Genomic DNA, 15,433 nt, shown 5'->3' with positions numbered 1-15,433 from the left:
GCTAGCTGTAACAGGATCTGTTACCTCCCGGCTGTAGTCCCCTGCACACACTCACTGTAAACATTTGCTATCATTAGCGGTACAAAGTCACAAATTACATCCGAACTTTGTATGGCCACTTATGGAGGTATGAAAATCCTGCTTTGAACTGAGGTAAACGGAGAGCAGTTGTAACGTCCCATAGCTGGTGGTGACGGAGGCGTTACATAGCAACCGGATCGATGTTAAAAGCTGCTGTGGGGCTCAACCATTATATACACTGGACCCCAGGAAGATTAGCTGTCGCCCCGGGGTCAGCTAATGGGGATCCATTCAATAAACAATAAACACTGAATATACGAGGGGGTACGAACCTTAGAGTATATACTTATAGAGACGTCACCGGATTTCTCCTCCCATCCACTTGCATTAAGTTGCTCAAAAGCGCATGAGGTGATTTCACTCCTTCTTCCGGGTAGGAACCGAGTGCATTCTGGGATGGATTGCCCCAATAACATGAACGCGTTGGTCGCAATGACGGCCGTTGGCCGTTATTGCGCCATTTGCGCGCGTTCACGTGTCATGGGGGCAATAACATGAACGTGCGCAATGATAGTCAACGGCCCAGCGCTGGCTCGAGCTGCAATACCAAATTCGGCCACTATGTCCATTTCGTCTCAGGGTTTCCTCCCGGTGCCGTCTCTATTAATATATACTCTAAGGTACGAACATGTTTGTACGAGGCTGATAACGTCCCATAGCTGGGGGTACGAATATGTTCGTACTTCGCAGAGAAATAATTAAGCATGTACACTAGGTGCGCGATAGGTTAAATATGCGATGTAATGAGCACAATCTCAATACAAACACACTGTGAGGGGAAGATGAATGTACCTTTTGAACTGACGTTTCCCTTTCCTTTGTCTCCCCAGCCCTGAAGCGTAGAGAAGACACAGCACGGCAACACAGCGGAGCAGAGCAGAACGCACACACACAGGTTTAAAGCACTGAGTGTCCAGCCGCGCAGACCCCACAGGCCCCCCGGCCCACACTCAGCACTCTGCTGACCGGGTCTCTCTGCCAGGCTCCAGCAGCCCCAGGCCCAGACCACTGGGACTGGAGAGAAGACCCACAGGTCTCTCTGCCAGGCTCCAGCAGCCCCAGGCCCAGACCACTGGGACTGGAGAGAAGACCCACAGGTTCCATCCGCTGGAACTCCCAGCTGTGCCCGGCGATGCCTCAGGTACCGCAGACCCACAGACTGCACACAATATGATCTCACCATGTTTATGGACCAACTATGAATTATTTTATTTTTTACAAAGTATATTTATTTATTTGAACACACAGACAATCAACACACATACAAACATTATTGTGTCTTATATACGTCGGGTGGTGCTACATAGACTGAACTGAATTTGTGTTTTAATAGGGACCCATTTTTATCTATACACGTACATTCATTACCTATTTTTTTATTATGCACTCATATTGTATCATGTAGAGGGGTCATATTATGCACTTTATGCTCTCCTATCTCTATTTTTAACTGCAATGATGAGCCTGCACAACTAAGAATTTCACCCACCTTACTTGTGATGTGACAATAATCCCACAACTCAACCTGTCTGGGGTGAACACTGAAGGGAACTATACTTGGTTTGCTCCTTTGCTTTCATCTATTCTACACCAAATGTTTTCGCTGAAAATAGCCCAACGCATCCACCAGAATAGGGACGCTAGGTGAACCCTAGCTGTGGTATGTTCCTTAATTAGCCTGTTGCTAAATCCCACCCCAAAAAGCGATTGTCCAATGCCAATCCAAATAGTTTAGCAACTATTGCTATGCAGGTCAAGTGTTGTTGAACATATACACAGCTTAATGTCAAGAAATTTACACGACTGACCCACCCAGGTAATGACAATAATACTAATGACCATAGTCTTACCGTGCAACATGAAAACTCATTTTCATGTCATTTATTCCTTATATTTGTATTTCCAGTTTATTTAAATAATGTTATGCAAATTTGTGTTTCAGCCCAGCATCAGCGGGATGGAGCCTACTTTCGGGGATGCCTTTCAGAACTACACGTTTGCTGACCAGGCCCTGACCAGCACTGATCTGCTGGCCAGTAGCTCCTCTGACCCAGACTTCATGTACGAACTGGTAAGTGAACGCATGTGCGCGTAGCAGAGTGGCTCACAGCCTCAGCCTGATGGCCTCAAAAGTCTAATATCTCCCCCGAGCCATAGGGACATCCCTTTGGCTTGGTGGTTAAGATGTTGGCTTTCCACGTGGGAGACCCGGGTTCGATTCCCGAACACACTTAACTTTCTTAACTTTACTTAAGTTAAGTTAAGTTAAAAGTTAAAGCGTGTGCGTGTGTGTGTCGCGTGTGTGTGTCACGTGCGTGTGTGCGTCTCCCCCCTGCAGGACAGAGACATGTCCCATCGGTCAGACAGTCCCCACGGAGACAGCATGGTGGGTATGATGGATGTAGGTAAAGAGGCGGACGGCTGGGATGGTGTGATGGGACTGGGAGACTGCGAGACGGCCTATGGCGGCACTGCCTTTGAACAGTGGGATTCCTACTGGGAGGACCTCACCAGGTACACTGCGTTTCCATCTACTACATGCATATGTTTTCTGGGGACACCTACGCCCATTATAGATTAGCCACAGCAAGCTGTGTTGCTTGCTAACTTCCCATGTTTTTGCACTGCAGTAGTTTTGAAACTGAACCAGAAAACGCATGACAAAATTAGTCCTAGGGTCTAGCTTGTCGTCCGATGATAACTTTCGCATCTTATTTTGCATTAATGTTGTTTGGTTCAATAAATTCGACGTCCATGTGCGTGTCATGTGATCGGCCGTAGCCAATTGGAAGAAGGAAACACAGGAGTCCAGTTTATTTTTCTGGTCCGTTTTAAAAGGCTGTTTTCTCGGAACGTAGGCAGCATCTGCGGTGATAGAACACAACGCGGACGTTCTGGGATCATTTCTGAGGTTATGCTGTGTCGAGGTTACAATATTAACGCTTCTGAAGAGACATAGCTTTTTAGACAGAGGGAGTGACTAATGGTGGCTTCCAGAAACGGAAGCAGGGGAGGGGGTCATTTGGCGAGCTGGCGCCCGTCTACAGACTTGGCGAGCCAACTCTTCGGTCGCCAACTCGCCGCCCGTCTCAAATGTAATATATGATGAGTTGCTGTTAACTGTGTTAAGCATGTCCTGCATCAGGAGCTTGGGTGGTTTCTTCCCTGGAAAAGGGAAGTCAGGCATTTCTGTGAGCAGCTCTCCAGAGTTAGCCTTTTGTCTTTAATAAATGTCTAAGAATTGATGTGTGCATCATGTCTTGGTCTGGTGCTTCCGTCACGTGACAAGTGGTGGCAGTGGTTTTGACATCAAGCATGCACAGCAGACAATCTCAGTGCAGTGCAATGCAGTGCAGTGCACCTGCTGACAATGATATCTTCATTGTCATGAGATTAATCAGGCTGTAACAGGCTGTAGTAGTGAGCAAGGTGAGGTGGGACGAGAGCTTGTTATTTGCAAATATTTAAATATGTCCACCTCTAGGTTGTTTGCTGGTGAACATATCCACTCTCCATTATATGGACTCCCAGTTGTTGAGGAATGGATGGCAACACTACAAATTCTGTGGATGTCAGCGGATCATACTGTACATTAACATAATCCATCAAACAAGCTTTCACGACTAGTCTATTTCACACAGAAAGAGTTCCTGAAATCACTGAGGAATAGGCTGAAGCCTAGTTCTTATTACGATATATGATCCATTGATGATGAATCTGATGCCTATCAGGGAAGTGTCATCTACTACGTTGAATTAAGTGAGGAAGAGTCCTATCCAACTGCTGAACTCTGGTTGAACTGTTGGATAGTAGCCTATAGCGTCAGTTTTGTACAATTTGATATAACACATTTATCTCTCTATGCTTGGCAGATACACGCGACTGACCAGCTGTGACATCTGGGGCAACAAAGAGGTGGACTTCCTTGGAATGGATGACTTCTCCAGTCCCTACCAGGACGAGGAGGTGATCGCCCGAACCCCGACCTTAGCCCAACTCAACAGTGAGGACTCGCAGCCCGTGTGCGAGACACTTTACCACCCTACTGAGCTGCCCCCGCCCCTCCCCCAGTCCCAGCCTCCTAAGAGACTGCCAGGCTTCGGTCTGGGGCCCGGCCCCACCAGGCCTTCCCCAGTCCCAGCACCACCGTCCACCTCCCTCCCCTGTCGCAGCCCTCTCGCTGACTTCCCCGAGGGCTCCCAGAAGGCCACCTGGCCCGTCCCCTCCAGCACTGACACGATGGCTAAGGCTCATAACCAGCCGAGCCCCACCCAGCAGGACCACGCCCAGACTAAACCCAAAGCCAGATTGCTTGGACACAAAATGGCGTCCCCCTCTTCTCATGGCTCTGACTTTGTGCGGAAGGCCAAGGTGCGTGTGAGCGCCGGCCACAGAGCGCTGAGCAACACGCCCACCCAGCCAGAGGCCGAGGACCCTGGCTCCCCTCTCCCACTCTCCCAGGACCACGTGGCCTCCACCTCTGGCGGCACCCTCGTGGTAACTCCCGGTACCGCGGCCTGTAGCTCAGAGCGCGTAGCAGCCCGCTACGAGAGGAGGGCAGGGGCGGAGGGGGCAGGGAGAAGAGACGCGCCTGCGGGCTGGTTGGCCATGCCTCAGCTGGTGGAGGCTAGCCACGCCGCGGTGGAGGGGGCTACCGCTGGCCTGGTGAGTGTCGGGGTCAGCCTCCCGGGGGCTAGCGGGGTCCTGGTAGTGGAGGGCAGCGAGAAGAGCAAAGAGGAGGAGCACAACTATTCGCTGTTCCTGACCCGAGCCAGGCAGGCTGGCAGAACCCACAGCCCACTGGAGGCCGAGGAGGAGGAGGAGGAGGATGAGGAGGAGGAGGAGGAGGAAGATGAGGAAGATGGGGAGGAGGAGGAGGAGGAAGAGGAGGCAGATGCAGAAGACCTGGATCTGGATGACGAAGATCACGACGAGGGCTTCGGCAGCGAACATGAGCTGTCCGAGAACGAGGAGGAAGAGGAGAAAGAGGAGGAGGAGGACGATTACGAAGCTGACAAGGATGACGACATGAGCGACACCTTCTCGGAGCAAGGTACCCACAATGCATGTGACCTATGAGTTGCCATGGTGACCATCTGTCATTATCTACCTCTAAGTCTAAATCATTGTTTGTTTCTATCTTTCTGTCTCCGTCTCCTTTCATTTTTCTCAAAATCTCATTCCTCTGTCCCTCTTGTCTTTCGGTCTCTTTTTAATCATGTCTTTGAAAGAGTTTGACTATAGAATACCCACAACCACAAAGTGTACAAAATGTATTTCAGAGGTACAACTAGGAGCAGTATGCCTCCATTTAAACCCTATACTGTTGTACAGTACGTCAATAGCACAAATAGCCTATCTACAAGGCTCACAGCATGGCGCGGCCAAACGCGCTGTGAGCTTGTAGATATACTATGTTCACTGAATGTTCACCTATTTTGACGAATGCTATTTTGCCTATTATGGCATGCCCAGAATAGGGATGCATGCTAGAGTTCCTGTGATTAAACACAATTCCCAATGACAGAAGCACTCTTCATCCCTCTCTCCTTCAACTCTTGCCAACAGTAGAAATCCAACCCCATATTTACTCGGTCTGCTATTATTGGACCTAATGGCTCTCCCTGTATGGTCTGTCAACACAGGGAATTCTGCCTAGACCTCATATTTGTGTCTTTTCCAACCATAGCGAGTCTCTGACCAAATTATTTTAGTTTAGAGAGCTGAGGAATCTCCTTCGCCGCCTACAGTCAGTGCCTTCTGGAGGGGAAAGGAATAGACACTACCAAAACGATCACTAAATCACACATAACATTGTCTTCAGATCCGACATGCTCATTAAAATTCTGCAAATCTGCTCAAATGTTGCAACACTACATGCCTGTAATTAATGTATTTCAAGACTTTGCTGTCTTTTGATAGTTTTCATCTTAGATTTAGGAGACTTCACATCCTTGTTGTTTTGCATCGGTGCTAAATAGTTCAAATTCCCAGAATTCGATCCGCAGAAGAACACATTAACATGCAGTTTTGTCTGTTGTAGTTTGTTAGGTAACTTAGACAACAACAAGTTTATAACTGTATAGAATCAATCATGGTCAGTTAAAACGGTGGTATTGTTTGCAGGCTCATGCAAAAGGTTGATGCTTCACAATTGCTCTTAACATTCAGAAATAAGGAATGCAGGCACAAGGCACAGGCCCTCTGAAGTACACAACACATAATACCAGTGGGCCACAAGTAGTGCTTGAGTTATGTTATGATAATTCATTTGGTTTATGAAGGACATGGTTACAGTGTTCACATACATTAGTTATTTGTTGCCTAAGCGTAATATAAAGTCCCTAATACATTTCTAAGAGCTGTGTCTGTGCCAAGTTTGGTGCGGACCAGAGCAACCTCGCAAGTCCGGATGTTACTTTTGTGACCTTTGTGACGTGCACGGTCCACTGTCTACCCACCCTCTTTAGGCAATTGTAACACTTTTTATGCTAAGGATGTCGTGTATACATGTCCTGGGAATCAAATCCACGGGGTGCCTTGGACGTGTATAGCCGTCCTTCCTTGTGTTTCTCGCATGCACACTGCCGTTCACTTCCTTGTTTACGGCTCCATGGTTTTGACCAAAAGGTCTTCATTTCTGACTTCAGGAAGCATCTCGTTTGGAATATAAACGCTTCTAGAGAGACTTTAGGTGTACCAGTGTGAGGTACGAATGGAAGATTATGACTTTCGGTTTTGTGGGGTAACGGAAGACAGGCTTTTCAGAGTAAAATCTGCCCATCTGCTTGGTACTCTAGTGCCTTTATTCTGAAAAATTCCCTGGCAAAAATAGTGTTAATATGGGATGAACTGCACTTTGTAATGGAAGCTCATCTTTAGAGGTCCAAAAGTTCATCAAACTAATCGATTACATTGCTAGCATCACATTGCTAATCATCTTTATCTCATCACAGCACAGAAATGTCCAATCCAATCCATTCCATTCATATTGCACATTTTACAACTCAAGGTTTACAAAGTGCTTCACAAAGAATCAAAAGCTAAATACACTGTAAAGCTAAAAAAGAAAAACATAGTAAAATTAGAAACAAGACATATCACTGAAAAGTACAGGACGCAGCAGCGTCAGCAGACAGTGAAACAAAAACAAAGACCACAAAAATTCAAACAGAATTAAAACCCAGGCTATAAATGTGGGTCTTTAGGCGAGATTTAAAGGTCTCGATGGTGGGGGCCAGTTTGATTTGGGAGGGGAGCGCATTCCATAAAGTGGGAGCTGCAACGGAAAAGGCTTGGTCACCTCTGGTCTTTTTTTTTTTATGTCTTTGGGACCTCAAGTTTCAACTGGCCCGCAGACCGCAATGACCTTAAAGTAAAGATTCCTTTGCGCTCTCTCTCTCTGTTTGCCAGGTTGTGACATGGAGCTGATGGAGGACATTAAAGGTCTCACAGCAGGGGTCTCCAAGAGAGGGAAGAGGCGTTATTTCTGGGAATACAGTGAACAGCTCACCCCCTCCAAACAGGAACGCATGCTCAAACCCTCCGAGTGGGACAAACACACGCTGCCCAGTAATCTCTTCCAGAAGAATGGACCCCTCCATGGTATACGCACGCACGCACGCACGCACACACGCGCATACACACACACACACACACACACACACACACACACACACACACACACACACACACACACACACACACACAGGCGTGCACGTCGCATCTTGATAGAAATTATGCAATGACATGCCCAAAATGTCCAGATTTCAACAGTTTTGTTAGGTTATGTATTATATCGTTGCTGTCGGTAGGAAACCACCTAAATCCATATTTTATTTTATTTTTAGCACTAAGTCAGTGCTATTGAACACCCTTTACGTCTGTATCTGTATGTTGTTTTGAAAATATTGAACCAATGAAAAGTGGTAAAAAGTGCTTGGGACAAAACCTCTTAACCCTCAAACTGTCTGTTAAAACAGCTAAATCCACCTCTCATGGAAGTAATTGACAATATATAAAGTCACAAGGCCAACTTTGATGAGGCAGTACTTCATTTCCTGGAGAAAAAATAATAATTTCCTGAAAAATGAACATTTACTGTAGGTGGTTTCTTCCCGACAGCAGATAACACGTGCCGATCGGTGCTATAAGTTCTGCGTGCCGTGTCTTCCATCCCCAGGGAAGTACATGCTGAAGAAATCTCGCCGTACGGACGTGGAGGACTTGACGCCCAACCCTCGCAAGCTGTTGCAGATCGGCACGGAGCTCCGTAAGCTCAACAAGGTGATCAGTGACCTGACCCCGGTCAGCGAGTTGCCGCTCACCGCCCGGCCACGCTCCCGCAAGGAGAAGAACAAGCTGGCCTCCAGGTACCACACACACACCAGTGTTGATTTTGTCTACTAATACTAAGACAAAAAATGTTCGTTGACTACCTTTTTTCACTGACGAAAACTAAATAGAAACTAAATAAACTATGAATGAACTCTATGTTCAAAATCTATGATGACTAAAACTAAGACTAAATATATTGACAATTGCGTCAACAAATAAAAACTAGACTAAAATGTTAGGAAGGGACTAGTGGACAAGAGATCCAGTATAAGTAATTTTACACTTTGTTGGATGCTGAAAATAGCAGATCTGCAAGCTCACAGCGCGTCGCAATAGCCAATCCACAATCCTTGTGAATTGGCTATTTTCAGCAAGTGTAAAATCAGTCATTACGGCGGCATCAAGGCCAGCCAAAATACATTTTAGTCGACTAAATCTACAGTTGATTTATTTAAAACTAGACTAACACTAAATCAATCCAGGTGACTAAAATGAAAACTATTGAAGAGACTATGACTAAAACTAAAATAAAAATGTGATGTCAAAATCAACACTGAGACACACACGCACGCACGCACACACACGCACGCACGCACGCACGCATACACATGTAGGGCTGTAACTTCAGGGTGACCGTTGCTCAGGAGGTAGAGCAGGTCGTCCAATGGTCGGCGGTTTGAATCCCGGCTCCTCCTGTCTACATGTCGAAGTGTCACTGAACACACCAATGGTGGCAACCAACCACTGGAGGCAGCGTGGGGTTGCCTCCAGTGGTTGCCACCATTGGTGTGTGAATGTGGGAAGTGAGGACGCGGGCGCTGACTATTTGCCGCTTCACCTCCCAATGTATGAATGAAAATGTAAAGCGCTTTGAGTAGGCACGTAGTGCATAGAAAAGCACTATAAAAGTGCAATCCATTATTATTATAACAATTATTACATTTTACTTGATGATTAATTGTCACTCAAATAATTGCGATTAAACATTTAATTGGTGTTTATCATTGGAACATTACATTACTATGAATAAAAAATACATTCCTGTTTGGATTTTAGGCTTCGTAAACACAAGTTGCACAGGGCAGATATGACAAATAACTAAAAGTGCATAATTCAATAACGTTAAACTTTATTATTGGAAATGTGTTGGAAAGACATATTTAAACATAAACAATATTAGTTTGCCTATTCTACAAAACGTACAAGTTACAGACAGTTATCTTGTATCATACTGTACTTGTATTATTTCCCACCACGGAGAGTAACCTCGCATCAGACTATCCAGCATAGCTATATCCACCTCGGAGGACAGTCAATACGCACTCGTATATACACACACACACACACACACACACACACACACACACACACACACACACACACACTGACACAGATGTCTCATTCTCTGCTGTAGTGTTCTGAGCCCCTGAGTGTTTGGGGAACTGCTCTGAAACTCAGCTCTGTTGTGTTATCCTCTTGTGTGTTTCAGAGCTTGTCGTCTGAAAAAGAAGGCCCAGTATGAGGCAAACAAAGTCAAGCTGTGGGGACTCAGCACAGAGTACGGTATGTTACCACACACACACACACACGCACGCACGCGTGTGCGCACGTGATGCTACAGTGTTTTCATCAGGGATGTGCTATGGATTTTACTTACTTCGTCCCCTATGGGACATAAGGCTTCAATGAGCGCTCTCCATTGCATCCGATCCCTGGCAGCATGTTGCGCCTCTCCCCATGACAGATTCATCTGTTCCAGCTCCTGTGTCACAGTTCTGCGCCAGGTAGTTTTGGGCCTCCCAGGTTTTCTCTTGCCTGGTGGTGTCCATCTTAAGGCCACCTTTGTGATGTGGTCCTGCTCCATTCTCAGCACATGTCCAAGCCATCTCAGGCGTCGGTGTGTAATATCCTTGGTGATGCTCAGGGAGCCCCCTGTTTGTTTATACAGTTCATTATTGGAGATTTTATTTGGCCAAAAGATCGGGCATATTCGCCGGAGGGCGGAGGCATGGGTTGTGGAACACTTCATTTTTCCTCACGTCTATTTTAACTACTCACCAATTAAAATAACCTCTTTTATAAGTAGGCCTATTTATTAACCCACAATATACTGTATATCAAATTGTATTCTATTTACTTGCATAATGGGGAAACGTCACACAACATTAGTTCATGAATCCATCGGCCACTGTTATCCAACTCTTTAGACTGCTTCACGCAGAACATCTGACACCTACAGTAGGCTAGTAGGCTAGCAGGTCGACACAATGGAATGTCACCATTGATATGAATCCAAGGTCAGTCATTCCTGTTAATTCAAGCTGTGACAGTGACACATAATAGGACAAGAACGGTCTTCCCAACAGCAGCGATATACAGGAATTATTATAAAATTATTATAAAATACTTGAATGTGAGTTTTCGCATTTTCCCATTCATGTCAATGGGGACATTTAATGCACGAATAAATTAATATCAAGTAAACTATACAACATTTCTCTTAGCAATGAGCAAGCACACCATTCCCGATGAAGCCGGTCAATTTGAGATATGGCTCAAGTGCGTACCAATCAAAAAAAAGGTTACTCTAGAGGAATAAATAAAGTGTTACAATTACAATAGTCTGGTTGCCCACTAATTAGTTGTTTTTGCTTGTCTTTTTATGCTTCTGTAGCTCTGCTTTGTTTGCACCGGCTGCGTAGCTCCTAGTGAAAGGCCCTTTTCATATATTCATATATACATTTATGCTATTAATCTAAATTGTGTGTGTGTGTGTGTGTGTGTGTGTGTGTGTGTGTGTGTGTGTGTGTGTGTGTGTGTGTGTGTGTGTGTGTGTGTGTGTGTGTGTGTGTGTGTGTGTGTGTGTGTGTGTGTGTGTGTGTGTGTGTGTGTGTGTGTGTGTGTGTGTGTGTGTGTGTGTGTGTGTGTGTGTGTGTGTGTGTGTGTGTGTGTGTGTGTGTGTGTGTGTGTGCAGATCGCTTGCTGTTTGTCATCAATGCCATCAAGGAGGAGATAGTAACCCGGGTGAAGGACTCTCCACAGCCCAGCAACATGGCTGACAGTCTGGATAGACTCATCCAGGAGACACTGGGTGAGATAATTTGACATGTACAGACATGTACAGACGTCCTGGGCACTACATGGGATTCCTAGGACGTCTGTGGACGTCTTGGGAAAAAACCCAATAATAATAATTTCAAACCTTTTTTTGGTCACCCCACATCGCTATTTTGAAAGAATGAAAGGGCACATAATGTGTTAAATCGTATTATTTTCAAACATTTCCATGTTTCTCCATTTTGTTCTCTAAAGTTCTATAATGGCACATTTGAACAGTGTTCTGCCAGCTTTCATGATTTGATATACTGAAATCAGACTTCTGAATAGGCCTTGGCAATATATGTAAAGATATTATATCGACATAATTTGTGATATGACATTAGATCTCACATGGGACTTTGAATATTGTAATGAGTTCTGTCCTCCCCTGGTTTTAATTACTTATTTTATACTTCTAGCCGTTCTACATTTGATCAAACATATTATGATATTTGAATGTGTCCATATTGGCTAGTCCATATTGGCAAGGCCTACCTATGGTAAAAAGGGTAGCAACAGACATAGATCACCGGTGGGGTTTTATGGCCTTTCCGTGTGATGAGTTCACCAAGTGCAGCCTTCAATTGTCCTGAAGAAAAGTTATCACAGTGAGTTTGCAGAACCTCCCTACTAACCACATCACCCAATCCATTGCAGTGACGCCACCTGTCGCCGGGCAGACTTCAGACTTTGTCAATCAGATCCTGGAGACCACAGGGCATGGCGATCCCACCGGAGGACTAGTTGGCCTGCGAGTCCCCACCTCCAGGATCTAGGCGGATCCCAGTGGGGTTAAATATTACCAACGTGACGTACTGTCCCACTGTAACTGTGACCCCCGTATCTGCATGACCCTCCAGCCTAGAATACATCCACCCTATTAGTCACACAGCCACCCATACCACGCCCCTGTGTGCGTGTGTGTGAGTGTGTGTGTGCGTGCGTATGTGTGCTTGTGCCGCCATGCGCTCCGCGTGGGACATAGAGCCTACAGCTTTCTTGTCCCTGCACTCTAATCAATATGCCGCCAGCTCCCAACCTGTAGCGGGTGCCCGTTGGGGGGAAACAAAGTGTCTCTAAAGCAGGTGGTGGTTAATAGGTGTGTAATGTAACATGTTAGGTTAAAAGTATGTTCAGGTCTTGCTTCTGTAAACACACTCTCCTCTAGGCTATAGTAATGAGAGTCATTACGAGTGCATCCCTATGGAATAGTCTCACGCAATCTGCAACTAGTGAAGTCGTTCCAAAAAATACTATTACGTAAAATGTTAACCTTCCGATGTAAAAGGCAACCCACGCCACACGCCTTTCATTATAATGGCCTTGGGAGCCGTGCTGCCGGACAGCAACAGAAATTGCGGAGGAGTAAGCGGCAAGCTGAGAGGCCTCATGGAATGGCATGGGGGGAGTATTTGGTATTGAAGGCCTAAATAGAAGTCATGCCATTCTCTGTCAGCCTATGAGTTATTGTTTGAAACGCTGAGGTTAACCTTGCATCGCAGCAGGAATACACCCCAAAGGGTCAGTATAAAGAGTAGAAAAGTAGACTAATATGATACGTGACATCTCCTATGTAACGTGTTGCTTTCTGGCACCGCGGCTCCGATGTAGGAGGAGGTGCGATACTATTGTACAAATCTGCTTGTCTACATCACAAAGTTTTAACTAATTTATGTTCGGTCGTACGACATCGCCACAGGGCTGCGAGCTTTTTCCACTCTGCGGCAGCGTAGTACGTCAAACTATGAATCAGGCTTTTTTTTTGACAGTCGAGCTTCTAGCGGTGCCGAGCCGATTGACTCCACAGGAGGATGGTTGACAGGTCTGCTGCAGGAGATGTTGGCTAACTTACCACATCAACCGAAGCAGCAGCAGAAGACATTTTGTGCAGAAGGGAATGCATTGTTTTTGGTGCAAAATCCAAAAGCTTTCTACAAGGGTGAAATGGCCAGCGTGTAAGGGCATGGGGAGTGGGGACGTTGTTGATGAATGAAGCTATCAATGATCCATCTCCTCTTTACACTGCACTTATTGAGGTGTCTCCCAATGAAACTAGCATTGGCCCTTCTTTTGTACAGTACAGATGGCCAGGCTAACAGTTTGGTGTGTCCATACTAGTGTTTGATCAGAGTTCTATTCATTGTGCCTTGTGTATGTGTGTGTACAGTATGTGTGTGAGAGAACGAGAGAGGGAGAGAGAGAGAGACAGGGAAGAGCTGATTGGTCAAAACTCCCTGAGATGATGATGAAGCGTAGTGAGGCGGTTTGTTGTGTATTTCAGCTGTTTTAAAGATGTTCTGAATGTACATAAGAATATGGAAGCTACCGACGCGTGATGCCACAGAGTCTGTGTATATAGGAGTTGACCTGTTGGTTTTTGGTACTCTTGTCTTTAGGGATCAGGGGGAACAGGGGAAAGGGTTTTAGATATTTTTGTTTAGAAAAGAAAAAAAATATATTTGCACAGTATATTTTGATTGTTTTTTGTACCAAAGACACATGCAACGAAATGGCGACTAGCCAGTTTAAGTAAGGTTTTGCACAGCTTACCTGACGCCGTATTGAATGTAAGAGATGTGGGAGGGTCAGGGAACTTTCATAGAACTGTGAAATTAGCTTGGGTCCAATTCTGTACAGAAAAGGAACATTCATTCACTCTTTGTTTTGTTAACTAAAAGAATCTCTTTGCCTGCCTGCCCGCGGGCTTCTCTAGTCTATGTCTGTTGCTTAGAGAGCGCTTCATTCCTCAACTTATTTCTCCCTCCACAAGCTAATTGTGTTACGGCACAAGAGCGTTATTAGATAAGCTATTACATTTTTGCCTGTTTTATTTGTTTTATTTTATTGTCTAAATGTCACCAACAATAACCAAAATGTTATATATCCGTGTCACTTTCTACATGTAGACAAGAAATATTTTGTTTGATAGAATATTGTTAACTGCATTTTGTTTTTAAAAGTACTGTATATAGCTACATTCATAATATATCTTGGTGAATTGCCACTTTTTTCATGACAATTGATAGATTATTATTAAGCATGATACATTTCTGAAGTCTCTTTGAATCGAGAACGTTTGAGGAGAAGGGGAAAAAAAACCTAATGGAAAAAACGAAACAAAAAAATATATAATTTTGTTCTATTTTTGTATGTTAGCTGCCTATTACATTTCCTTTTAGTTTGGAAGTAATCCATAGAATAAGCCTCCAGGTACTCTCCCGTACGACTGAGGAGGAAACAGAGAGGTGGAGGAGGTGACGAGAGAGAGGGGGAAAAAGGACACAGATGCTGTGTAATGTTACCTCCTGTCTCCTGGGCTGGCTCAGTGTAGTGCAGAGATCTGAATTCTGAACATGCTATAGTTTCTACAGCATGGAGTGCATGTGACAGAAAGAGGGATGCAGGGCTTCAGCATGCAGTTCAAATGGAGCTAGGCAGGTCCTAGCAGGTCCTAGGCAGGTCCTAGCCAGCTGCTCTGAGGCAGACCTCGTTTTGATTCCACCTGCTATTAGGCACCAATCCATTGGTTTTGTTTTCACTTACTTGTCAACACCCGATTTGTTCTTGGTTGCGTGCAGGTGTCAGCACCCGTGTCCGTGCAACGAACTATAAAGCCCCTTGTACACGGAGTCCGATTTCTTTCGCACAAAAACATCGAAACTAACGATGAAAATGATAAACGTGCGCTTCTCTGCACACCTACTCCGAAATTGCCATACGAGTGGATGCGACGGCACGTCGTTAAAAAAAGAAAAAAACCCAAATCAATTCCTGTGTTTTATTCCAGATTAAAAACGGATTGACCAATTAAAAAAAAAATCACATCGGATTCTGCGTGTACCTCTGGCTTAACTGTGTGGCCATTTGAAGTTTACAATTCATTAGACTTGCACAGTAGTCTTGGGGACCATTTGCC

General features: G+C 45.2%; 1 protein-coding gene across 1 annotated transcript in view; it reads left to right on the top strand.

Annotated features, from left to right (window-relative positions):
- crebrf (creb3 regulatory factor) overlaps positions 1-15,081 on the top strand; it is a 28,815-nt gene extending 13,734 nt beyond the window's left edge. The window contains exons 2-11 of the mRNA XM_079507753.1: positions 912-1,050; positions 1,138-1,222; positions 2,024-2,152; positions 2,420-2,595; positions 3,954-5,134; positions 7,495-7,686; positions 8,264-8,453; positions 9,908-9,981; positions 11,393-11,509; positions 12,175-15,081. Of these exons, the coding sequence (XP_079363879.1) occupies positions 1,214-1,222; positions 2,024-2,152; positions 2,420-2,595; positions 3,954-5,134; positions 7,495-7,686; positions 8,264-8,453; positions 9,908-9,981; positions 11,393-11,509; positions 12,175-12,293 (2,187 nt within the window). The 5' untranslated portion in view covers positions 912-1,050; positions 1,138-1,213 and the 3' untranslated portion in view covers positions 12,294-15,081. The remainder of the gene's footprint in view (positions 1-911; positions 1,051-1,137; positions 1,223-2,023; positions 2,153-2,419; positions 2,596-3,953; positions 5,135-7,494; positions 7,687-8,263; positions 8,454-9,907; positions 9,982-11,392; positions 11,510-12,174) is intronic.
- Positions 15,082-15,433: the final 352 nt, after the last annotated feature.

Source organism: Electrona antarctica (assembly GCF_951216825.1).
Source record: "Electrona antarctica genome assembly, chromosome: 8".
NCBI classification, from domain to species: domain Eukaryota; kingdom Metazoa; phylum Chordata; class Actinopteri; order Myctophiformes; family Myctophidae; genus Electrona; species Electrona antarctica.
Note: the sequence above shows the minus strand (reverse complement) of the source record. Positions and strands in the feature narration are given on the sequence as shown.